Source organism: Hypomesus nipponensis, chromosome 5, assembly GCF_054491055.1.
Source record: "Hypomesus nipponensis isolate SF chromosome 5, ASM5449105v1, whole genome shotgun sequence".
NCBI classification, from domain to species: Eukaryota; Metazoa; Chordata; class Actinopteri; order Osmeriformes; family Osmeridae; genus Hypomesus; species Hypomesus nipponensis.
Genome location: NC_140365.1, coordinates 10290001 through 10316568, shown reverse-complemented (window position 1 = coordinate 10316568; position 26568 = coordinate 10290001). Strand labels below are relative to the sequence as shown.

Genomic DNA, 26568 nt, shown 5'->3' with positions numbered 1-26568 from the left:
AACGGGATAACGGCATGTCCTCTTTTCTTCTTCTCCTCCACTGCTCTCTCTCACCGCTCCTCTCTGCTCCTTTCTTCTCCTCCCCGACAAAACCATATCCTGTAAATGTCACCGAGACGGATGTGACCCATGAGATATATCGTGGTGGATAATTGGCTGTATAAAGTGAGCCTCGAAACTGATTGCCATCATTATAATGTGGACACATACAGTGTCCGAGTGTACAGCGACGTGTCCAAGTTAACATTAAGTTCCGTGTTTCACAGGTGTCATGGGTTTTCTTTCTCATGAGTGCACAGCTAGTTTGTGAGGAGGAGGTTCTGACAGGCTCTATTTAACCCCGCGTCATGTCGCTGTTTATTTGTGTGTGTGACTACAGAGGGAGGAATACAATCCAGGAAACGGTCAGACGTTTTGGCATCTATTTATTCAACTGTTTCATTGCACACACGAGAAGGAGCCTGTGAACCAAATTCAATGAAACACCCATGAACAGACCCAAGGGGAGAAACACTGTCCAATTCCTCGCAAGCTGTTCTCAAACCAGCTCAACACCCCAACATGACCATGAGCCACTGTCGTTTACCAAGAGCTACAACCTATATCTACCAGAGAGAAATGAAATGACGGACTTGGAACATGAATGAACTCAGCCTGTAAAATCCCTTTCCAGGCCTCAGAGTGAAAGCACAGCTGTAAAACCAATGTAAGTCAGTTAATGGACAACAAAAGCTTTGACGTAGCTTTTCAGCAGTGGTTTTTATTTAAATAAAGGTAAGCTACCTTATACAGTGTGCGCTGAATACATCAGGGTGCTGTGCTAAGGTAGGGAAACACCAGTCACAATGCAACATTGATCCCCCCCCCCCCCCCACCACCACCACCACCACTTGTTATTGTGAACAATTTCATATTAAAACAAACTGGTATTAACTGTCAAAATGTTCCCATGAGTTTGGCTGTGAAGGGGCCACATCTTTATGAAAAGCTCCAAAGCAAACACTGTGAAAGGTAAAGTTCACTAACTAAGAGTACATTTTTTACATCATTTATTCATCGCCCCCAGTTTTAACACCATGGTAAAATCCAAGCATATTTCAGCAGTGTGGAAACGTCGGTTTGAATATAACTGAAAAATTGCTTAAGGACAAGTCAGTATTCTGCTAAATCCATAATGGCTACCTGTCACAAGGTCATATGGAGACCTCCAGAATCCAATAATATGACATCAGATGACCGAAGCATTGAATAAACACTGAATAACTTTATTAACATAGCGATGATTTAAAATTCAACAAATACACACTGTCAGCATACAAGAACTGGCTAGGTGAGAAGTGCTCGCGAGTTCCCGTTAAAGGGAGAAAAAAAAACAACAAAAAACAGACAAAAGAACTAAAAGAAACATATTCCTGAGATGTAAATGAAACAGAAATGTATCAACAGAAAATGTTCCCTAAACAGGCTTAACCAAGACTGGATCCGAATCGAAAACGTTTCTATGTTCAAAATGGCAAAGGATAAAAGAGACGCTTGATTTAATCAACACTATGTTTGATTGTATCACTCAGTCTTGTATTATATGTACGGGCTTCATGTTTACACATGTTATGACGCTCTATGTTGAAAAAAACAGCTATGATCCGGAGTAATGAAGCAAGAGTGTAGAGAGCTGAAATGAGGAGAGATTAGATAACTAGGGTCATGCTATCCTCACCATGTAGAAAACCAAAACATTTTATTAAAAATACATCTACCAGAAGCCAACCGGGGAGTATGTTGTGGATCAATTATTTATTGGAGTTACTGTATGAAAGACTGGGTTGTCATTGACAGTTTTAAGAACTGTACGATATGTAAGATATCGTTTTTAGTGGGACATGACAATACCAGTATTTCCAAGCTGACTTGTGTAACCAATGACAAATACAACATGAGTTCCTGTGAGAAAAAAAAAAAGAAGCACAATGCAACTGTATTTATAGAACCAATAAACCAAACTGCCACATCATGGTCAGTGTAAGATAAGGACTGATGTGAGATATGTGGCCAAGCTTAATCGCACAGACATCTGTTGGTCACAACATGGCTACAAATAGAGTCAAATGTTGTTTAAACGAATAAGCAATATGTGAAATGGAAAAAAAGAGAGCCTACAAGATGACACCTAGCTTGATCTAGTTCAGCATGGTTTTGTGGTATAATTAGTTCCCAAAGACAATAGGGACCTCCACTGCCAGTTGCCAAGGTACTGTGAGGTTTGCTCTTGTAATTTTCATCTAACAATCTGGCCAATATTCTGGGTGAAAAGTCCAGGGAACAAGTTACATGTAATGATGAACTTAAAAGCTCCAGAAGTGAACAATAGCAAGACTGAAACATCTGGGGACTTGTGCACACTTTACACAACGACTTCCTTCACCTTCAACACAAAGGCAATCACGGTGATCAGTATTTCAAAGCTGCTTGGTTTATTTGAACACAAAGTCATCACGATTTTTTTTTTTTTCATGATTAAATAGAGAAGCATTTTGGGATGTAAACATAATGTCAACCTGTATGTCCTGTGGGATTTAGTTAGATGTCATGGGGCTAGAAGCAATTAATTGTACGTTTTCATTTCTGTTGGAATCAATGTAGGCGTGCTGTGTTTTGCTTTGGGTAAAAACATCAGCAAAATGATACATACAGTTTGCCAGATCCATGGTTAAGGCTGTTGCAATGGTATTCATTAGAGAATACTGTGTATAGTGAACAGTGGGACCACACATCTTACAGTAATATGCAGTACAGATTAAATAATGACCCAGAAAATGATCAAATTTGTAGTTTTGTCTGACACTCGTCAGCTTAAAAAAATTGTTTTGGGCCAACTGTGACTCCTGACAGTTGCATTACATATTCGAATGAATTGCAATGAAAAATTATTCTTCTGTAGCTCACAGAAATGTTCAATACTGTCTGTAACCCTGACACACTTCGAAACAATCAACTTTTCAAAAGCCTCCAGATCAGCATGCCACTAGCACTACAAGAACCTGCTAAAAAAATCGAAACCAAAACATTTCCAAAGTGATTCTCCATTAAATTGTCTGAAATCAAATAATTCAAAGATGAAAGCTGGAATGCAAATACAGAAAAGCGTGCCTGATACGTTTTTACCAAAGTTTAGTAATTACACAGTATGTACATGCTGTCTTGTGCTAATGTAAAATAAATCTGTCAAGTTGTAATTAAAGAATCTAGCAATGGCAAATAAAAGAGATTTGTATGGCAATAGATAAATTGGCTAATATACAAATTTGAAGGTATAAGGGATTCCAAAATCTAACAACAATTTTCACTATTTACCACATTTAGCAGACGCAATATACAGCTGTATCAACAGGGGAGCTTAGAATCATATGAACCCAAAAATGAAATAAAAGACACATTTTGTATAAAAACACTGACTAGGCGTATTCTGTTATGAAGGATTTTCGATTATCCAAAGACGTATATTTCTAAATGGAATCAAGGACAGCCAATTTGTCTTCACTTGTTTGACTAGCTAAACTATTCCTGAGGTAATTTAACTGTTGGCAGATAAGTTACTTTACCGACGGGATCATTTTGTGCTTCTATATTTGTCCTAGCTCTTTCAATTTTTTTGGGGGGGTGGGGGGGTTGGTGGAAGGCCAGGTCACAGGTAAAAAAGCACTCTCACGATGCTTTGATGTGTTAATAAAATATTTACCTTACCGCAACAGACCGTCCTGAAAGATGTGGGATGTCTTCAATAACTTAGGGGTACCCAACCTTCACCATGGAAAGCTTTGACATTTTCACATCCAATCCCAAACTCACCTGACTCTACATACCTCACAGAATATGTTGTGTCACGGTGAGAGTGTTGGTGTAGCTATGCGTTGGCCTGCACAGTGCAGTAATATACAGACAAAGTAACATGGATATACATAGTAGGTAAGCAAATGGTCATACAAGTTTGATTGTGTTCACTTGACATAGCTTCTTTTTTTTTCTTCCATCCAGCATCTCTTTCGTACCTTTTTGGTGTTTATGTCGATAATGTCGGCTCTCTGTCTTACTACCAGGAATTCCTCGCCTAGAAGCTAATGACGTAGAGCATATTATACACATATCTCACAAGCCTTGCTACAGTGTTACACAAAATCCTTCATCTTATCTTACAAGGGGTAACTCCTCCGGTACAGTTCTATTGAGAGGATAGTGAGCGTGGGGGGGGGGGGGGGGGGAATGACATTGGCTAAATGTTGCAGACTCAATGTGAAAGACGTACGTTTATAAGGCGTAAAAAGCATAGTCTCATTTGGAAAAAAATGTGACGATCTAAATTGTAGAATTAAGAGCCGTGAGTTTAAGCGATGAAACAATAAAGATAAAAATCAGAGAGCATTTTTACATTGTTACTGACGGACACCAAATGAAGGCATTGACAGAAGTTCAATGGGCGTCTGTATATTTAGGCACCATGTAAACGTGAGAGGGTGTGTCTGTGGAGACGGGGGGAGATTCGTCTGTGTGTAGGTGTGTGTATGTGAGAGTGTGTGTGTGTGTGTGTGTGGAGAGAGAGATAGAGAGAGCGAGAGAAGGTGAAAGAGAGAGAGAGAGGGCTGTAGCGGCAAAACGGAAAAAGATGTTTGAGGTGGCCTCAGGTGGATATGCATATCCATAAGATATTTATTTCACAGAGAAGACGAAAGAAAAAACAGAGAAAATTCGGATGAAGGCAGACACAGCTCCGGCAGCGAGGAGCTGCCTGTAAAAACAAACAAACAAAAAAAACCAAACAGCTGAAGAACAGGATGGACTGATAAAAAAGAAATTCAACCAAAGATAGGAAATGTGGAGGGGCATTCTCACTCTACAGTCTGCCCAGGGTTTCCTCGGTGACGCAGCAGGGGCAGTGGACAGCCACACGAAGAGAGAAGGAAGGAAGGAAGGAAGGAAGGAAGGAGGAGACAGAGAGACGGTAGGGGAAAGCGAGATTTGGAGAGATTGGAGGAAAAGAGAGAGAGAGGGAGAGGGAGAGAGGAGGAGATGGAGAGAAAAGATGGGAGCAGCGCAGTGCTCTCTGCAGTCTAAATGAAGTACTCTTTCTTTTCCTCTGCATGTGCGTGGTTGCCTTCAGCGTTGATGATGGCAGTGTCTGCATCCGGTGCGTCGTCTGCTCCTTTGGCCTCATTTGTCAAGTATGTTCCTATGGAAACACATGGTGGAAAAAAACAAACTCATCTCGCATGTTCACGTGAACACTTCCAACAGCGTAGCAAGACCGGGCTCGAACGTACGAAGGAGCGTACGCTCAAAACGGCTTCCAAACAGACAAAGTTTCAGATCTAAAAAGGTTTAGCGCTAGATACCGCGTACCTCTGCAGAGTTTAGACGACATGCGTACGCTATGTTTTTGAGTCGGTGTGATATGAGGACACGTTGGCCGAAAGGCCAAGAGAGATGCAGCGATGCATGCAGAAATGATCAAAGTTGACATGGTCTATATGTGGTCCTTTCAGGTCGCGCCCATTTCTTTCTTTACATTGTCATCGTTGATGCACCTCAGCTCGCACAACATTGACGGCTGTAATCATGTCTCTATATTGAAGCAGCCGGGCCTTGTTTGGGACATCCCACTTTTAAGGTCACCTAACTCCTCTCCTCCAATCCTCTTTTTCAGTAAATAATAACTCTAATTTCTGCTTTTCACATTCTGTCAAATTATTCACAAAGGGTCAGGGCTCAGGTTACTTCATTTGTACCAGTAGGTCGATTTTGTTTGCAGTAAGATGGATCTCTCCATCTTACCATTACTCTGCAATTTGAATTTTCGTTGTTATGCGCAATGACAATGAAGGCATTCATTCAATCAATCTCGCTTGCCTGCAAACAAAATCTACCTTCTGATACAAATAAAGTCACTTGAACCTGAACTTGTTTGTATAATTTCTCTTTTTCATGTTTTCTCTTATTGCCTTTTCTCTTCACAAGGATCAGGGTTCATAAATAGTTTAAGGAGACATTTGCTTAAAAACCAGACTAGTTTCAATAACCATGTACGGTTAAAAAAAACACTGAAGTTGACTCAATCATGAAGTAAATGAGTTTATGAATATAAATGTACGTACCAGTATCCTCCGTATAAATTTTCTTATGGATTCTTTTACAGAGTTTGATACATTTGGCCCATGGCTTTATCAAACTGTACAATTACACGTGGGGACCCTAACTACAGCTACTAGTCTTACCTTTATGCCTTGCCAGGTAGCGTCCCAGAACTATAATCAAACACAAGGTGACAAAGACCACGACTGCCACCACTCCACCAATGAGAGCATGATCTGGGCCATGTGGTCCAAGGGCATTGGGATCTGCAGAGAAAGAGAGAGAGAGAGAGAGAGAGAGAGAGAGAGAGAGAGAGAGAGAGAGAGAGAGAGAGAGAGGGGAGATGGTTGGACGTGAAAAATAATGGAGAGAGAACAGAAGGGACCGAGAGACAGATAAGAAAGGGAGAGAGAGAGAGAGAGAGAGAGAGAGAGAGAGAGAGAGAGAGGAAGGAAGGAAGGGAAGATTATTTCCTGCTCTTTCATGCTGATAAGCATTCTGAGGTGCTGTCATTTCGTCCCCCTCCACCTCCTGCAGTGGGAGCAGCCCATCTCAGAGAGAATAATGAAACGCAGAGAGGCTGACACCGCATTGACACGCAGGAGAGAGCAGCCACACACACACACACGTACACCCACACACGTACCCCCACCACACACACACACACACACACACACACACCCACACACACAGTGCTGCAAAATGGAGTAAAAGCGAATGAGAAAGGAACAGGAAAGAGGAGTGAATTATTCAGACACCCCCTGTAGAGCCTGAGAAGTCCCAGACATGCAAACCAGGGCAACGGAACGCGGTAAATAAATCATCACATGGAAAATGTAAATAAAATGAAAAATGTTTTTTTTTTTTTTTTTGAGGGGGGGGGGGGGGGGGAGAGGGGGAGGGTACTACTGTTTCTCAGTCAGATAGAGTGATTGTGGGGAGAGTGATTTGAGTTTAACATGGTGGCAACAGAACCCCCAGCTGAGCTCTGAAAGGAGATGAGATAGCACAGCCGAACCATGAATACAGAACAGCACCTCCGTGGGGGAGGGTCCTGCCCAGACCCGTCCCAATGTGCCTTCATCTTCTTCATGTCCCCCTCCCTCACCTCCGGAACTCATTCCCAAAGGCCTTCGTCCATGTCACACACTCACACAAAGTTCGGGGGAAAGAACCTTTTCACGCAGGTCGCGGCTGGCGTGGACAGGGAGCAGTGGAGGGGGGCGAAGTTGAAGGGAACGCAAAAAAGGAGGGACGCGACTGAAGAGACGGAACCAGGAGAGAGACGAACCGAAAGGGCACGAGCGGAGAGACGGGAGAAATGGAACGAGGCAGAGACACATGTGAGTGCCAACGTTCCAGCCGGGCATCAGGCAGGTGGAGGAGCTGAGGAGAGGGGAAATGGAGGGAGGGAGAACTGGAGAGATAGATGGAGGGTGAGAGATGGAGAGAACGATGGATCATGAAATGGCCTGTATTATTCATAACAGTCTGAGGGAGTGGAGAAATTAGCTCTCGTCTCCTCATCCTTCAGCTGTGGACGGTTCTGCACACAGACTGTGTCAATATAGCAGGTGACTGCTCGTGTGTGTGCGAGAGAGAAAGAGAGAGTGCCTGTGTGTGTGTGTGAGTGTGTGCATTACTAATTAGGAAAGCAAGGTCAACCCAGAGTTGGAAGAATTGACAGAGTAGAAGATGGACTAACAGAGTGAACTGCCAGACTTTTTTTTTCGTCTTTTTTTTGGCCTCTCCCTATGTTATCCTTCACTGTTCCATTCCTGACCCTCTCTCTATTCTCTGCCTTTAACCCTGCAGAACGTCCCTTTATCCTTTTTCTCGCCGTCTTTCACCCTCTCTTTTTTCTGTCCGTGGGTATGAGATGAACAGCTGGCTCCGTCGCGCTCCATAACCGTCTACGGTCCGAGTGACCTGGCTGTCACACATGACCGCTTCCCCGTGGAGACATGCCACACGCGCACACACACTCTCGGGAACACACACACATACAAACTATCTCTCACACGCTCTCGCTCTCGCTCTCTCTCTCTCTCTCTCTCTTTCACACACACACATACACGCACCCCACTCTCTTTTTCTCTCTCTAACACACACTCTCTCTGTGGTCTCACTGTGTTGTGGTCATGCTCAGTCGGCAAAGTGAACGTTACAGGAATGTTGCCATCAGATGGCTGAAATAGCGGCCTGCTATTTAGCTCCTCTTTCTGATATCTAGATACACACATGGCCTCCCTCCCTCCCTCCCTCCCTCCCTCCCTCCCTCCCTCCCTCCCTCCCTCCCTCCCTCCCTCCCTCCCTCCCTCCCTCCCTCCCTCCCTCCCTCCCTCCCTCCCTCCCTCCCTCCCTCCCTCCCTCCCTCCCTCCCTCCCTCCCTCCCTCCCTCCCTCCCTCCCTCCCTCCCTCCCTCCCTCCCTGTCGCTCTCTGTCAGCCTGCCTGACTATTAATGTCTTTCTGAATATTGATCCTACTGCCTGCATGTCTGTCTGTCCATGTTTCTCTTTGTGACTACAGTGCTCAGTGGAGGGCCGAGAGAGACAGACAGAGAGAGAGGGGAAGAGAGAGAGAGACAGACCAATACAAAGAGTGGAAAAGAGACAAAGAAATGGGCGACCGAGAGATGTTCCCGTGAAACCAGGACGGGGCGGCGAGCAAGGGACCGCGGGAGGGAAGGAGAGGTGATCCATTTCCCCCTCTCCAGAACACATTATCTTTTAATAAGGCCACAGACGTTCTTCTCCGTGTGATTTAATATTGGAGCGCAGCAGCGCAAACTCTCGGTTTTAATATTTATAATCCTCCTGTGGATGTCGCGCCTCGTGAGTTGGGCTCATTTAATACGATGAAACGAGTCCAGGGCGGTTCTCTGCTGCTCCTCACTCCAGTGTCCACCGACACACCATAACTCTGACCCCACCCACAACCCCGACCTCTCAGTTGCACCTTCAAAGTGATTTGGACCCGGAGCGGCAGGGTGACATGGACAGGTCAGTCTGCAGGTCGATCTCGGTCTGCCCGAGTGGATTGAACAGTGCTGCGTCGCAGGGGTGTCTGGTGTGTGTCGATGTGCTAACAGGTGTAGGTGTGTGTGTGCGTGTGTTGGGGGGGTGGTGGTGAGAGGGGTTGACTGGGTCGTCCGGGGTTAACCACGCTAGGGCCTCTCTATGGCGTGTATCTACATCCACTTGTGTCTATTCCCATTATGGAGCAGGGTCAACCTGATGGCCATTTAATGCACACTGCAAGTAATGTACGCAGTAACACATTTACTCGGTAACACACATGTACCCAGTAACACATTTACTCGGTAACACACATGTACCCAGTAACACATTTACTCGGTAACACACATGTACCCAGTAACACATTTACTCGGTAACACACATGTACCCAGTAACACATTTACTCGGTAACACACATGTACCCAGTAACACATTTACTCGGTAACACACATGTACCCAGTAACACATTTACTCGGTAACACACATGTACCCAGTAACACATTTACTCGGTAACACACATGTACCCAGTAACACATTTACTCGGTAACACACATGTACCCAGTAACACATTTACCCGGTAACACACATGTACCCAGTAACACATTTACCCAGTAACAAACACGTACCCAACTACCCAGTAACACACATCACATTCAGCCAGTAACACACATAAACCTAGTAACACCCAGTGGCCCAGTAACACAGAATAACACAGGAATCCAGTAATACACACTAACACAGTTAGCCAGTAACAAACCATGACCAAGTACACAGTATTCCAATAACACACAGTGACAACCCGGTAACGCACGGTGACCCAGTAGCACAGATGAACCTAGTCGTCCAGTAACGCAAAGTAACCCAGTAACCCAGTGACGCACAGTGACCCATTCCGAGGAGCATGTGCGTCAGGTGGCAGGAGGAGCCTGGTGTCGTACCTGAGTTCAAACCTTCATTGGTTCAGCAAACATTTTGCCCGTTCGGAGCGGAACGAGAGCAAACCAAACAGTCATTAGCCACAGATGAGTTTCTCAAAGCTGATAAAGGGGAGCAATGAGACGGAGAGATGAGCTTATTAGCAGAGATATTAGCTCAAGTGAAAGCTCAATTATCTCATCAGGAGTTCAGCTGGAGGAGGCCACGACACTGTCGGAGACCCCGTCATGGAGAAGTGATGGGCAGGACCCCAGAGAGGTCCTCCGGGGAGCGAGGCCACACACACATGAACGCGCACACAAACAGACCCACAACACACATGTAGACGCACGCACGCGCACACACACACACACACACACACGGAGTGATCTTATTAATGCTCAATTGTTTTTGCCTGTCTAGCCCTGTCTGTTAGATGACTTTCCCTCTCGTCTGTGGGGACGTGGCCACAGCCCTGACCACAGGAGAGACAGACCGAGGGCCCTTTGTTGACGATCTGAAACGCAAGTATCAAGTAAGTAACTTTGTGCTCGGTTGTTATTTTTGCCGGCGGGATAAATGACTTTGCGCCTGGCACAAATCTAAAAAGGGTTGGTCTGAAGTAGCTACATTACTAATGGGTGTGGTTTGGGCGTAACGTGCAATAAACCAATCAGAGCGTCATCGCACATTCCCTTTAAGAGCAGCGCTTGTTCCATGGCAAATTGCCACAGTTGTTACAAATGAAGTTCTTCAGACCACGTTTTTTCCTGGTCAGTAGCGGAATTGTTTTTCGGAAACTGCAAGATAGCACCAGGGAACGTTTGCGCCGGAACAAGCCTCCTTTTTCGCTGAACTGCCCACGGGAGCCCAAGGTCATTTCGACGTGCGTCTGGGGAGGGAAAATTCGGCTTTGCGTCGAGTGCAAACTAGGAATTTGCGTCGTTGACTAAGTCAATTGCGCTGGGTGCAAGATCGGGCCCAGAGTGTGTGCGTGCGTGCGTGTGTGTGTGTGAGCGGCGAGCTCAATCGACCACCTGTTTTAATCAAGGCCTGCTCTCCATCATATCTACACACGCTCCTTACAAGGGTCTGTGTTATGGCCGGCGTGACGTTTGGCTGCATCCCCCTCCCCCCCTTCCCCCCTCCACCCCCCCCCCCCCCCTCTTCTCCCCCCCCCCCCCCCCACCAACCACCACACACCACCACCCGGCTCGGTGACGATTGGAATTCTACCCGCTTGCACCTGAAAGTATCGCTGTCTCCGTTTGGAACTGGGAGGGAAAAAAAAGTGTTTCTTTTTCTCCAGCGCTCCTCCGTCTCTGATATGGGCTCATGAATCACAGGCCTCGGTGCCTCCGATCGATACGGCACCAGTCGCCTCACCGTGGGCTTTTAGTCCTGCCACGTCCTTGTGTGCTCGGGCTGTGGGTCAGCGTGTGCGTCCCGTGTGTTTCGGTGTGTTTGGGAATAACAGGAGGGCAGAGAGAAACAGACAGATAGAGAGGGGAAGAGAGAGAGAGAGAGAGAGAGAGAGAGAGAGAGAGAGAGAGAGAGAGAGAGAGAGAGAGAGAGAGAGAGAGAGAGAGAGAGAGAGAGAAAGACAGTAATCTGGGTACAGTTTAGTAAAGTAAAGCATTGTTTGTCTGAAATCCTGTTGTGTTGGATTATTGGATACAGCTAGTCTTACAGATAAGTGCCAGGCACAGAATTATGGCCTCGCACATTTATGGCTAGCCAGGCTCCAGTAAATGTAAAATATACACATGCCATGGTTTCCCATTACCACACATATCCAAATCTTGTTGAGCCGAGTCCCACTGGTTGTTAGAGTGAACGGATGAAAAAGAACCTCAAGTCTGCAGACTTGACAGTTCAATAAGTCAATTACGATCCCGTTTTTTGGGGGGCTGAGGCTGGAAATTCAGCAATTTGCATCTAATGCATGAGCTGGCACTGCAGCCCAGATTAAGGGCTCCTATGAGACACCAGCACAGGGCCAGGAGAAACACACGTGGGCACAGTCACACACACTCCGACACACACACACACACACACACGCACCCCACACCATCCCCTTTCATGCATACAAATAGCTCAAGTGCCATACGGTTATGCGCTCACACACATGGGTGGGACCTGGGATTTGGAGTGTGAGCAAGAGCTAGAGCTAGTGTGTGTGTGTGTGTGTGTGTGTGTGCCTCCTGCCCCTCGCTGGGTCAGAGTGAATTAATTAGATTCTGAAAACAAATTACTTCTACTAATTATTCAACAAAGCTGTCCTGTCTAGAAGGACATGGCTTGATTATCTAACCCCCACCTTGCACTTGGCCAGCAACCGCAAAACTCAGAATGAAGCGGACAGAGCGATTAGCAAGAATAACACGGGACCAAATCAAAGGCAACATAACAACATTGGTATAACACAAACGGATGAACCGCCAGAGCCGGCTCCGTACGTCAAGTTAACAAACAGGACCCATTGATCATGGATATTCCATGGGCCACGCTCTTCTGCACAGCGCGCTTAAGGCACTAAACCCGTCCAATCAATCACCGACCACACAGGTGACGCTTGACGTCTCCGCATTGATTTGATCGTTGCCAATAACCCTAATGAACTGGCTCGGCTGGCTCGAGCACATCCGCCTGTCACCTGTCCGGACAATCAATCTCTACCCCCAACACCTGAGTTCTCTCAGAGGTCAGTGGTCGCCTCGGAAACAGTGACATCGCCACCGCGATAAACCTCGTTCCCTGAGCGAAGAAACCGAGCGAAGTAAAGAAAAAAAGAAAGAACAAAACGTAATGGCCCCTTTTCAGCAAATGAGGCCTACTTCTCTTTCTCTCTGTGTGCCCGTGTGATCCAAGATTACTTGTAGTGTCCTTTACTGCTAAGACGTAATGAATAGAGGGAATATTGCGTGTAATTCTTAACAGGCGCCCCAGGACGTGTAATGATTTCTCGGGTTCTGTCCTGCGCTTTATTCCAAATCGTCCCGATAATTCTATCCTGAAGCGTCTCAGCGTGACAGGTCATCAATAACCTGGGCCTGCCGCCTAAGTGGAAGGACCTTTGCATTACACTTTAATTCCTCCCCTGCTCCCTCGCTTTTTCAAAAGCGAGGGAGGTGGAGGGTGGACGAGACACGAGGAGAGAGAGCGAGGGAGGGAAGGTGGCACTCGGGGTCCGCTGTCTCAATTTTAACCACCTCGCCCCCCCCCCTTCCCCCCCACCATCACCACCACCACCTTTTTTTCTTCCTTCTCCAGGGATGTGGGTTGCAGCCCAGCTCTTTTCCATTTTAAAGATGGCGAGTGTCCTCGTCGGCCCATAGTCTCTCAAACCTCCGGAGAGTCCTCCCCCGTCGTATTCTCGGTGCCCTGGATCTCCCCTCCATTAAAACCCCGATCGATGAGAATGAAGACGCGTCGTTAGGAGGCCTCTCAGGAATGGAAAGTGTTGGCGTGCCTATTGAGCTCCAACTCAAGGGCTGTGGCCCGAGCCAAACACCGCCTAAACAGGTGAAGCGGGGTTAAACACATAAAGACACACCGCCTATTAGGACGCGAGTCGTTCCAATTTCGGGCGGATTCCGAGAGAGGACGAAAAGAACAGGCCCAATCCAGTTGCATGTAGCCGGGGCTGAGGCTGGGGCTGGCGCTGAGGCTGGGAATGAGGCTGGGGCTGAAACAAGGGAACGGCCTGATTCCAAATAATCTATTGGCCACCATTCATTTCAAATGGGACGCACAAACAAACACATTTTCTAAACTCGGCTCATTAAAGCTTCCTGAGGTGTTATTCCCACCACAGCTTATTGGAAGCAACTGGAGCCCTCCTTTGTATTGTAGGCCTATATTGTTACCTGTGGAATAGCATGCATGAATTATTGTGCTTTTCTTTCATTTCAAGGTGTTGTCATAGGGGGCGTGCCAGAGTGTAAAAACCGGTTTTTCTGAAGTCAACTAGTGGCTTTTGCTGTCAAAACAAGCCTAAAGAGCAATACAAAATACTGGATGGCTGACTTTTCTACAAAGGAAATAAGCTGTTTCAATTTGAGAACTATGAAAGCATTACCACAACATTAGAATAGGTAGAAATAAAGTACATTCATCGATTATGACCTACTCAGTAGCTACATTCAATTTGACCTGACACTCAAAATCAGGGTATAATTTATTTTCAAAATAAAAATGGGTTTTATTCCCTATAGACAAGTTTTGTATTCTACTGATGTCCTCTAAGAGTTGTTTTGACACTCAGTAAGAAGCTCAGTGCCAGTATAATGTACATTTCTGATTTTTGAAGTGACCCGCTACTTTCCAGACAATTGTATTTCATCGATTCTGTTCCAGCCAATTGCCTTCGCAGAGGCGGGCCTTCCTCCCTGGCTTATTATGTGAAACCACATCAAACACGATCTGTAGGAAAGCAGAGTTCAGACAAGAGTGAGGGCACTGTTTCTCATATTTGAATTTATCTAATCATTTTACCTAAAGTGCAGCGCTTGTCCTAGACCTTGAAAAAGTGCCAACCCCAGTCGGCTCCTTCGATACACTAGCTACGCTTTATGGGAGGACAGAAGGTTTTTTAGGGTTTTTTAAGGGGAATTTGATGTGTTATTAAGTCTATGCAGCAGACCATAATGGGCCATGTATTACCATGGTAACCTCAACTGAGTGACGGTTGAGACTCTAAGGGGAAGAAAAGACCATAACAATACAGCCATAATTCCTGTGTTCTGAACTCCCACCAGCTCAAGGTTCTACTTGTCTTTTACTTCTCTTTTATTCCTTTTATTTTCTTTCTTTCATGGCTGGAAAGTACTAATGGTCCTGGAAAAAAACGAAATGTCCCCCACTGAAAAAAAAAGTGGATGGATTTTATTTCCACACCACGGTTTCTGCAGACCGTGACACTAGGCATGACTAATCGCAGCAGGCCTCGCAGCGGGCCTTTCTCCGGGGCGATATGGGCTGGAAGAAGTTGGCCGGCGGAGCACTGATTATGAAAAGTGAGTCGTAAATATTTTAAACACCCCGGAAACCCTTGTGCTTTACTCAACCTTTCAGCTTCCGAAGGTCAAAGCTAATTTGCAAGCCATAAAAATGCATTTGGCAGATTTTAGAAGGAGCTAAGAGGGGACGAGGGGGAGGGCAAGGGGGGTTGGAAGGAGAGAGAGGGGGGGGGGAGGGGCATTGATGACATCGTAAGGCCCCCCTGATACCCTGTGCAAGAGTTATTACAGCCATTAAGCTCGGCTGGGGGGTGGGGGGAGAGAGCCAGACAGCGACAACGTTTGTGTGTGTGTGTGTGCGAGACAGAGCTTTGGGTGGGGGTGCACAGCCAGCGTTGGCACCGTGTGGACCCCCTGGCCCCTTGAGAGCCTCCCGGAGGAAAGACAGCCGCTCGCCAGCGAGCACCTGCGCAGAGGCATCCCCCGCCGCAAACGGCGGCCGTCAGCCTGTCTCTCTCTCGGCAGGACGGCTCCCTGTGTCTGTGTCTGATGTGCTGAAAGAAGCGGGGGGGGGGGGGGGCTCGGGACTTCTCTCTCGAGGCCTCCATCCTGTCCACATGTCAAACAGATATACGACCGCCGAATCAACATGGCGCGGCGCGGCAATTTCCCCAGACGTCGGCGCCGACTGTGTCAACATGCCAAAGCTGAGAGGGGAACTTGTTACGTTCACCCGGATTTGAGAGATGACTGCGTCCACCCCCCCCTTTCCCTCCACCGCCTCCCTCCCCCCCGGGTCAGTCTGCCATCTCTTCGATGTGGCGCGGACAGAAGGGTGGTCAAGGGCACACGTACGTACCTCCACGTCGTCCATAAACATGAGACCCCGCACCGCGGAGATACTGTGCGACTCGCACGCCGCCTGTATATGCATGATTATGTACATATATTTACATAAGAGCCACGTGCGGCCGATTCAGTCCAAATCAGTTTATTGTTTTGCACAGGGGACACCTTGACTGCCAAGCTTGCGGAGGAGCGCGTCTCACTTCGACAAGTTTGCAAAGTCGCCGTGCCGTCGTCGCGCGAAGCGGGTGTAGGGGGCTCCAACAGATGCAGATCATTGTTGTCACAGGGTCGACCGACGTGATGCAATATAGTCTAACGACAGCCTGTCACTGGCTCAACCTGTCTGTCTGTCTGTCGTTCTGTCTGTATGCCTGTCTGTCTGTCCCTCAGGATACAGCACAAGTATGACAGAGGAGAGAGGAGAAACGGAGGAAGAGTATAAAGGCGTGGAGTGTAAAGGCATAACTCTTGACTCCGGACATGCTGTAGCATATGTTTACCGTGGAGCCGAGCCAGATGTCATCGGTGGAACCCCCCCCCCCCCAAAAGAAACTGAAAGAACTTGATTAAAAAAGAGGAAAATGGATTAGAAGCGAGCTTACGGCGTTATTTGCTTAGGGTGGGGGTGAAGGGAGAACCTGTGGAAGGTAATAAATGAGACTGTGTGAAATGAGGGTATTCCGAGCGCACAGGGAGAAGGCGTCGGCTTCTGGCTGTGGTATCGGAGAACCCATGTCCCTGAAACCTCCAGACGACAGGGCGGCTAGACAAACACGCATCCGAACAGGAGGGGGAAAAATCAAGAGAGGGATGAAGGAACTGACAGGACATCACAAAGCTCTGAATCCCTAGGGGGGGGAATGTCCCACGAGACAGGAAAGGAGTGAAGGATGAATGAAGGGGAGTGGGAAAAAAAGGGAACTCTTTGGTGCAGAGAAAAATAACTGAGGAGCAGGAAGTTGGCGTTGAGGTGAACAGACACTGGGACAGGCATGGCGGACAGCTGAAAGATCAGTTCATCGCCAGCGGAAGGGTGGAGGAGACCCGAGGTAACGCACACGAACAGGTCAACATGACTCTGCAAGAATCAGGAAGTAGGTGTTTGGGGCGAACTGACAGGAGGTGGAGTAGGAGTGTTAAAAAGAGGGTAAGCTGGATGGAGAGACAGATGGAGAGAGAGACAGAGAGAGAGAGAGATGGAGAGATAGAGAGAATGAGAGAGAGACGTCCTCAGCAAAATCTCGGTGGAGAGCACAGGCACACTTGGAGGGGAAGAGAAAGGGAAGGAGCGATAATGAGATGAGAGAGAAGTAAGGGGAGAAGCCGGGCCGAGGGGCTGAGGGTGGAGGGAATAATGGGCGTGAGGCAGGGGAGATGTAATGCAGTGGTACGGGAGATCCATTACGTTGGGGAGAAACGCAAAAAGACGGCCACATTGAAAGAGGTGGCAGATTGTGGATGAGGTACGCATGACAGAAAAGTGGGGTAGGATGACAGAGAGAGATAGAGAGAGAGACAGAGAGAGAGACAGACAAAGAGAGAGACAGAGAGAGAGAGAGACAGAGAGAGAGAGAGACAGAGAGAGAGAGAGACAGAGAGAGAGAGACAGAGACAGAAAGACAGAGAGAGGCAGAGAGAGAGAGACAGAGAGAGAGACAGAGAGAGAGAGACAGACAGACAAAGAGAGAGACAGAGAGAGAGAGAGACAGAGAGTGAGAGACAGACAGAGACACAGAGAGAGACACAGAGAGAGAGAGACAGAAAGAGAGAGAGAGGCAGAGAGAGAGAGAGACAGAAAGAGAGAGAGAGAGGCAGAGAGAGAGAGAGACAGAGAGAGAGACAAAGAGAGAGACAGAGAGAGAGAGACAGACAGAGACACAGAGAGAGAGACAGAAAGAGACAGAGAGAGAGACAAACAGGCGCGTATGTAGAGGAGCACTGCCCCGGACGGTGCGAGCGAGAAGGAGGAGAGAGAAGGAGGACCAGGGCGGCGACAGGAGGAGACAGGAGACGGGGAAGGGTGGGTGTGAGGACAGAGGTGTGCGCTGGTGTGGGTATATGCAGGGGGGGGAGTGTGGGGGGGGGGGGTACTGTACCTCTCTCGTCGGTGACGGTGCGTTCTGAGGCGTGGCTGTCTAAGAGGACGGCGGTGTCTGGAGGGGTGGGATGGGGGGGAGGAGTGGTGGGTGGAGGCGGGGTGGTGGGGACGTCTAGGGGATGGGACGCAGACGATACACACACACACACAGAAACAAAAACAAACATATGAACGGATGGACAGATGGAGAGACAGACCAAACAACGATGACGAAAAATCAACAAAATCAACATGATATATATTGTTGTATATGTTTGTATAATTATAGGCTATATAAATGAGAGGATGAAAAACTCAAATGATAGATTCAAACATGGGAAACAAAATTGTGTGCGGCATACATACAGACGCTACCGATAAATCAGTTAATAACAGAAAACAAAAAATAAACTACTCCCCGAACGTTGACATGGGCCACAGTTTCAAATGCCTTGGATGTGTGCACAACATTGTTTAAGACAATCCTTTACCATTCTATTCATGTCGAATCCTGGATCCTAGAGTTTGAAAGTTAACTCACAGACTTGAGGCTGTTAGAATACTAACAGGGACGGAGGGGTCAAAGGTCATGCCAGTCAGGTTTTGAAGGCAAGACGCATCACCAGGAAGTGGAGCTCCATATGATTTATTCATTGGTCGGGAACACAAAACAAAATGGAAGCCGAGATTTCAAAGCTTTGTCTGGCCTTTCCCTTTGTTGTGGTATTAGCATATTAGCATATTGGGTGTAAGCATAGTGCTACCAACCATGGGGCTTTAACGAGGTTAGGACGATAAGAGCTAAGGATAAGATTCAACTTTATCCAGTGCCTATTACCATGATTAATGTTCAGATATGAAGTTAGCATTTAGCCATCAAGGCTGTTTCGCACGGAGCCCAGTTTAGATAAAGGCTAAGGAGAGACAAGTCGGCATGCTTTGATAAGGCCAGTCCATAACAAGCTGCACACTGATGACCTCACACAGCCAGTGAAGTGGATAACATTGACAGGGTAGTGGAATTCAACAATACTCATTTAAAAATGTCCAGATAAACCCTTGCTTCACAGCAAAATATTTCTCATTTATTGACTTAATTATAAATTATAGAATCTTTTTTTGGTTATCCCTGGCAGCTTCTACCTGAATTTACTATCCACTATCAACCACTGCTGAATAACTATTGCGTAATTACTTAAAACGTGAAAATCTACCTGCTATTATAATTCCATGTTCTCAGGCGTAATTGACTTTTGACTTTAAAATGGAACACTGCGTCAATTTTGTTTTATTTTATCCTAGGTAATATTTCTCACTTTGGCCCATGAAAGCATCTTGTTAAATATAGAACTGAAATATCGTGTGACAAAGTTAATGGGGTTACAGCAGAACCTTGCCTTTTACCGTAATGTCTGCCTCCTTATTACAGAGAGAGCTGGAGGCTTTTAATTGGCCAAGGCACTACTTCTGAGGCCCCAGCATCCTCAGCGCCTGGGTGACATTTCAGCCTTGGCGTGAATCACCGAGCAACTAAGTGCTCATCTGGAGAAGAGCACGAATAGGGAGGGGGAAAAAAAAACGAGTACGTTTTCGACAAACCATCAAAAAGGCATTTTCAGGAATGATGGCGACCATTGCGAAGAGCTAAAAGGTGTGTTAATCGCCGGTGAAGGGTAGGGGAACCTGTGTGCCATTTCAAAGGAACGGGTAATGAATACGGACATGGCTGCGATTCCCAATTACCTTCTCGAGTTGTGGAGGAAGTTGTCTGCTTTATAGCATCAACATCATTAAGTGTGTCAGTTACTCTTATTGTTACACTGAGCTGGTATTTGACTGTATGTTGAAGGAGGAACTACTTTATGCACGTCACATAGACAGGTCTAATTTAATCTGCTCAAGACCTTCAAGGAGGAGAAAGAGGAATATAGAAGAAAAAAATTCCGAATGTTTAATACGCTGGATTTAATTTGGCTAAGTATCTAGCTGAAGGTTTTATGAGTCTAGACCAGCAACAACAAAAAAATCAAGTCATGAAGAGTTATGTGCCCAAATCTCTGCAACTTTCAAAACTCTTTTGGGATCCACAAAGAGCAAAGACGTTTGGCTTATTTTGTTAAGGGCTATAACTGTGGTATCGTAGGAATCAGCATTCATTGAATTCCCTTAGGCTCACTTCAAGAGACTAACATAAAAGACAGATGAAGTTTTTCCAAATGGCCTCATCATCATTCTGGATTTTCAGCGTTTGGTTTGTTTACACTTTTCCACTTTCTTCGTTTCTCATTTCATCCCCTCTAGGTAATTCATAGTTGTCTTCCAACTGTTATAATTGGTGTTTGAATGGACCCCTAACTTCAGCTTGGGGCTTTCATGTCGAAATAGTTCAGAAATAATGTAGTTGAATTCAACTTGGGAATCCATCTGCACTGACTCCAGCATTGGTTATTTCCAAGACACATTCAAACTAAACCTAACAAGGGTTAGGGTTAAACCATTTTGTTCCTGGTTGAGAATTCTAATATGTTTTATTATGAAAAACGCAAATTCATCGGATTAATTGTACAGACACCAATGGACCAAGGGAGCACTCTTTTAAATACTTTGAAGGTTTTGACCGGTGTTATTTCCACAGGTCTGTTCTGCTATCTCCTGTTTCTGCTCTTAAAAAGATTCCCTGTCAAGACTTCTGCTGTCTCCAAGGTCTGCTTGGACACTGGGCTGTGTTGGTTTGCATCAGGGCTTAAACCAGTTCAGCTAGCTCTCCTCTTGCAAGCGCCTCTCCTCTTAGGACCTGCTTGGAACTGGCAATCCAAAATGTATGAGTTCATTCGAGTCTGGTATGTTTGCTCTGGGTCTGAATACACCTACAGATCGACCCCACAGACACGGTATGAAGAACCAACACTGTAACACAAGCTCCCGCCCACAGGGATATCAGTAGCTCACATCAGAAGAGCTGGAACCAAGAAGGCTGATTCTCCGACCACTCTCTTTCTCAAACAGGGAAACTAAAAAGGAGCTCTTTCTTCTCGACCTTTTTGATTATTTCTCTCTCCTCCCCCCGCTCTTCCCACGATAACAGAGCCTGTCTTTAAACACGACTGCCTTCTCCCTTCTCCCTCCCCCCCCCCACCCCCCCACCTCCCGCCGTCTTCCTAAACCCTTCAGAAAAACAGGGGTGAGGGAAAAGTCTCGCTTCTGCTCTCCCCTCGGAAGCGTTATTACTCCCGATGGATGTCATCGCCGAAACAGCGGAGAGGAGGAGGGCTCCGGATCCCCCCACGCTCCTTCTCTTACCTCTCCCCCTCCTCCTCCTCCTCCTCTTCCTCCTCAGGCGTTCCCGGGATTCACTCATCTTCCTCTATGACGTTCCTCGCGTTCCCCCGAACGACACAGCACTAAAACAATCTGCCTCCGTCACATATTTCTTTCTCCGGGTCTCTACGTTTCCTGTCTGTGTGTGTGTGTGTGGGTGTGTGTGTGTGTGTGTGTGTGGCCGTCCGCCGCTCACCGTAGACGTAGAGGATGTATTCGGCACTGCTGGTGCCCAGGTGGTTGGTGGCGTCGCAGCGGTAGGTGCCGTTGTCCGTCTTGTTGAGGGAGGTGAAGGTGAGCTCCCGTCCCTCCACAATCATGCGCTCCGGGTCGGGCAGCTCGCCCCCGTCCTTGGTCCACATGACGGGGTCCGGCCTGGGGGGAGGGCGGGAGGGGTGGGGGTGGGGGGGTGGAGGGGGTCGGGGTTAGGCGGGTTGACGCCTACTGTTCAGTCCTGTGGCTACTATGATGATGGCGATGACGACGACGATGGTGAGGAGGAGGGGGGGGGGGGGGGGCACACACACACTTACGAGGGATTGCCTTTGGAGACGCACTCCAGCTTCAGATACTGGCCTTCCTGAGGGAAGGTCAGCGAGTGTGTGATCTCCACACGAGGGGCATCTGACAGAGAGAGAGAGGGGGGGGGGGGGGTGGCGTTGAGCCGGCAACACGTCATAAATCATTTCCACAAGAAAATGTGTGTGCCTGCCGTGGTCTGGGTGTATGGCTGTGTGTCTTCAAATCTGTACGTGAGTTTTTTCAAGTGTGTGTGTCTCTGCGTGTGTGTGTGTGTACTCACAGTGGACCTCCAGGACCTCGGTGGCCTGCTGTGGTGACTGGGTCAGGGCTACGTGGTCCACCTTGCAGGTATAGGCCACGCCGTCATCGTTCCTGTCAACCCGCAGCTGCAGGGAGTTGCGCACCGTGAAGGTCTTGCCGCTGGCATTCACCTCCTTAGCACCTGTGCACACGCGGACACGCGCGCGTTCACCAAGTCAGCAGCGTGTTCAAATCACCGTGCGAAAACACACACACACACGCGCCTGTCCTGTCCCCCAACAACAACATCCCCAAAACAACAAGACTGCAAAGTATGAGTTTGTGTTTGTGCGCGCGCGCGTGTGTGTATCTGTGAGTGTGTGCCTCTCAGGATATGTCTCTCATATTGATTTTTCTTTCCGTTTTTCACTTCTTACAGCTCGATGGGCACGTCGAAGTTTTCAGAATAGTTTTGAAAGAGAGCAGCGGAGTGCTTCGGCCCGTCGCTCTCTCTCTCCCTTTTTTTGTCTCCCTCTCTCTCTCCATTTTTCTCTCTTCCTTTTCCTCTCCCTTTTTCTCTCTCCCTCTCTGGCTCTCTCCCTCTCTCTCTCTCTCTCTCTCTCTCTCTCTCTAACATTCTCTTTCCCTCTCTTTCTCTCTCGCTCCCCATGTCTCTCCGTGTCCGGCCTGCATAGACTTATCCAGGCCACCATTGTCTACCTCCCCGCTATCAGCGTGACCAGACATGACAGCTTCCACATGTGACAGGTTCAGCGAGCTGCTTGGTTAGGCGAAGTTGGAAAGAGAGAGACGCACATCCTTATTGTCAGCAGAGCCGCAGTTCAGATCCGTCAATACGGAGCCCAGCCATCGGCAGCATGCACGTACACATGCGCGGCAGGCTGCCAAACACAGGTGCATGTCGCCGTCATTGAGTGGAACCGAATTTGTATTGTTTGTTTTTCTCCCCCATTTAATTGTTTGTGTTGATTTTTTTTCCCCTCCCTTGTTTGGCATCTCCCTGTTGTTCCTCTCGCCTCCGCCGTAACAAGCTCCGGAGAGCGTTCGTGTGTGAACGCGCTCTCTGTCTCTCTCTCTCTCCCTCCCTCTCCCCCTCCGACTGACTGAGTTTGTTTATTTGTTACCACTGGCTCCCCCTCCACTGCCCACCCTCCCCCTCCTCCTCCTCTCTTCTCATCTGCTATCCCGCTGGGATATGGCTCCATGAGCAACATCTATCCATCCATCTATTCATCCATCCATCCATCCCTCCCTCTCCCCCTCCCTGTCTTTCAATCCACTTCATCTCTCTCTCTCTCTCTCTCTCTCTCTCTCTCTCTCTCTCTCTCTCTCTCTCTCTCTCTCACTCTCTCTCGCTCTGTCTCCAGTTTCCTTCTCCAAACAATCTTTGCTGCTCAGTCACTTCCTTCTGTTGATGCGCACAGAGCCCGCCTCCCCTCCGGGGAAATGAATGATTGGCAGGTGCGTTGCCTTAGCAACACCTGGACAGAAATAGGGAGGGGCCAGGTCTGGGCACAAAGACACCTGATGAAGAGAAATGGTCCTCTGGATCTCGAGCTTGCTGTCGCAGTCAGCTGCTTAACTTTCTCCTCCTCAACCCCCTTTTCATCTCTCTCTCCACCCTGCCCCTGCTGGTGTCACTCTTTAGGGGACATACATATGGCAAGCAGTGTGTCCTGTCAGCGGGTTGCCATGTTCTGAACAGATTGTCTCCCAACCCCCTTTCCGGTGTCTTCCAGTATTTCTTCCCTCATTTATCCTCTCTTCTTTTGAACTAAGTTGAACAATGAAGTGTAGCTTCTGCCCTGACTGTGGCCCCAGGAGCGAAAACAGTCTATTCACCAAGCTTTAGAGTTAAAGCCAACATGTTCAAGGCCAAGAAAGCCATTACGTGGAAATCTCCCCCCTGATGACATTTAATAATGTTTTTTTGTGCCTCGGCGCTAATTTGAAACAGGGATTACAAGCTAGCTGTGTTTTATGTCTGTAATGTGTTGATTCAACAGAATAGCTCTGTGTGATTGCCTGTAGAGTCTGCATTACTGCTGCTGAGGCAGAAAATGAATGCATTTATTACCAAAGCTATGAGTCAGTCTGTGTGTGTGTGTGTAAGCTTGTTGCCATGCCAGCCGTCTTTTAATGTGTTTTAACATCAAGTTTTCGAGAGTAAATCCTCAAGTGGACTTTAAAAGGTTTTTAAATCGGAATTACACTGAATAAATGACATTTTTTCCCGGGTTTGTGAAATGTAAACCCCGCGGATGGTGGATTTGATCGTCTAGTCTGGTCCAGTGCTCCAGCGTATCCTCGTAATGGAGTGTGACTGACATTGTGGTGCAGCTGTGAAATGTTGTCAACCCTCTTTTTGAGGGAAGTCCTTTACAAATCTGGTGAACAGTACAGTGACAGTGCACATTTGCGCGCCGTGCGGACGTGTGTGCGTCTGTGCGTTTGCAAACAGACCCGTGTGTGTGTGTGTGTCCGGGTGCCCGTCTGCGACCCGGGCGTGTCCGCGCGTCGTGTCTGTTTCGACGGAGAGCCTTCATCTGCCCTCTGACGTCCGATCACAGCAACACCGATGGATACCCAGCTGCCCCATTCAGCCTCTGAGATGGACGGGAGTTCCCTTGACACACACGCACGTCGACTGACACACACACACACACACACACTCGCAGACGCTCGGAGAGTGGAAAACAGTCGAGGAGCAGACGGGGGAGCGACCGAGAGGGCGGCGACGGAAGAAAAACCAACGAGAAAGACACGGAAAGAAGGGAGTCGGAGGTACGTGAGGAGCAGGGAAGGGGCGAGGGGCTCCGACGTCGACCGCCTCTCCACGTCAGAGGGGACGACGGGGCTCGAGGGCAGACACGCGGTGCTCCCGCTGCGAGCGCTCTCGTTCGAGACCCCTTCGGCAACACGCAAACGACCGCGCCGGGTTGCTAGGGCAGTACCTTTGGGATCACCTGACACCACGTTCTACTGTCGAGCGCTCTCGCGTCCCCCCCCCCCCCCACCCCCACCCACTCGCCAAACAAAAACAATTTCACTTTCCTGTGCACACAACATCAAGTAGAGATCCTGGAGATATTCTCCTCAGACCGCACCCGAAAGCTGGGTGACGGTGCTGGGACCATATTTTCAAGCTCAGGTACAGAGCTCCAGGATTATCCTGCAACCTGTTCGCATGTAAACCCACTCACACACACACATTCACCATGCACAAAGTCACACCTGAGGTGAACGACACACGTAACCCAACGCCCAACTGTGTGCACCCCTCACCATCCACCTGTCATGCATTATACTCTCCATTGGAGTCTGTGTGCCTGTGTTTGTGTGGCCGGGCGTGTCCATGGTGTGTTAAGCGCCTACTCTGTAGTCAAGGCCCACTCCTATACGCTGCTATAGGGAGGGAGGGAGGGAGGGAGGGGGAGGGGGGAGGGAGAAGGAAGGGAGGGGGGAGTCTTTCAGTGGCTCAATGGGGAAACTGAGAGTGGGGGAGAGAGCCGGAGAGGGGAAGAGAGGAGCGAAGCCAGGCAGGGGATTGATGACAGAAGGGAGGGAGGATGGATGAGGAGAGAGAGTCAGAGAGTCAAGAGAGAGAGAGAGAGAGAGAGATAGAGAGCGATAGAAGGGGAGGGAGAGCGGGACGGCGACACAGGAAGAGACAGACAGAGACAGAGGAGGTGGACAGAGAGGAAGAGAGAAGGGAAGAGGGGGAGAGGGAGAGAAAGCCCGAGAGAGTGGGAGGGAGAGAGAGAGAGACAGACAGAGAGACAGAGGGAGCGGTTGACTGCTGGGTTTGAGTAAACAGCCTCAACAACTGCTATGGAGCTTTCTCTAATCCTGCCAGCAGGGAACTGGAGTCTCAGAGTTCAACGCTCACACGCACACACACACACACACACACAGACACACACACACAACGCTGTCTCACTTTGCTTGCCTCAGTCTCTCTCTCTCTCGCTCGCTTTCTCTCCCTGTGTTAGGCCGTGTCCTACCTGTGATCACAGCTTCCATATGCTAGCTGTTGGAAGTGGAGGTTCATATCCAAGCCCCCTGCTAGCTTGAATTAGTATGAACTCGGAGAAGGCAGGTGTTTCTCTCACACACACACGCGCAAACACACGCAGGCACACACCCACACACACCCACACACACCCACACACACACGCAGACACACACAGACACACCGTAAAACCAAAGTGCCCCCCCCCCCCCCCCCCCCCTTGTACTCTAATCACTCTTTCTCACTTTCCAACCTGTCATAGACACACACAGGAGGCACAGAGGCACTGTCTGTCTTATTGTCATCACCACTCAGGTGGTCGTCCCCTGAGTGTGTGTGTGTGTGCTCTCTCTGTGTGTGTATGCAGGTCTGTGTGTGCTCTCTGTGTGTGTGTATGCAGGTCTGTGTGTGCTCTCTGTGTGTGTACGCAGGTCTGTGTGTGCTCTCTGTGTGTGTACGCAGGTCTGTGTGTGCTCTCTCTGTGTGTGTATGCAGGTCTATGTGTGCTCTCTGTG

General features: G+C 48.1%; 1 protein-coding gene across 4 annotated transcripts in view; it reads right to left on the bottom strand.

Moving 5' to 3' along the window:
• Positions 1–4968: 4968 nt before the first annotated feature.
• Positions 4969–26568, bottom strand: part of cadm2a (cell adhesion molecule 2a) — a 238525-nt gene continuing 216925 nt past the window's right edge. For 3 of the 4 annotated variants that reach the window (XM_084697951.1, XM_084697952.1, XM_084697950.1), the window contains 6 exons: positions 22061–22222; positions 21792–21882; positions 21455–21633; positions 17960–18073; positions 6264–6386; positions 4969–5221 (listed from right to left, as the gene is read on the bottom strand). In XM_084697951.1, coding sequence (XP_084554077.1) covers positions 5103–5221; positions 6264–6386; positions 17960–18073; positions 21455–21633; positions 21792–21882; positions 22061–22222 — 788 coding nt within the window. In that variant the 3' untranslated portion in view covers positions 4969–5102. The remainder of the gene's footprint in view (positions 5222–6263; positions 6387–17959; positions 18074–21454; positions 21634–21791; positions 21883–22060; positions 22223–26568) is intronic. The other variant, XM_084697953.1, reaches the window with a different exon arrangement.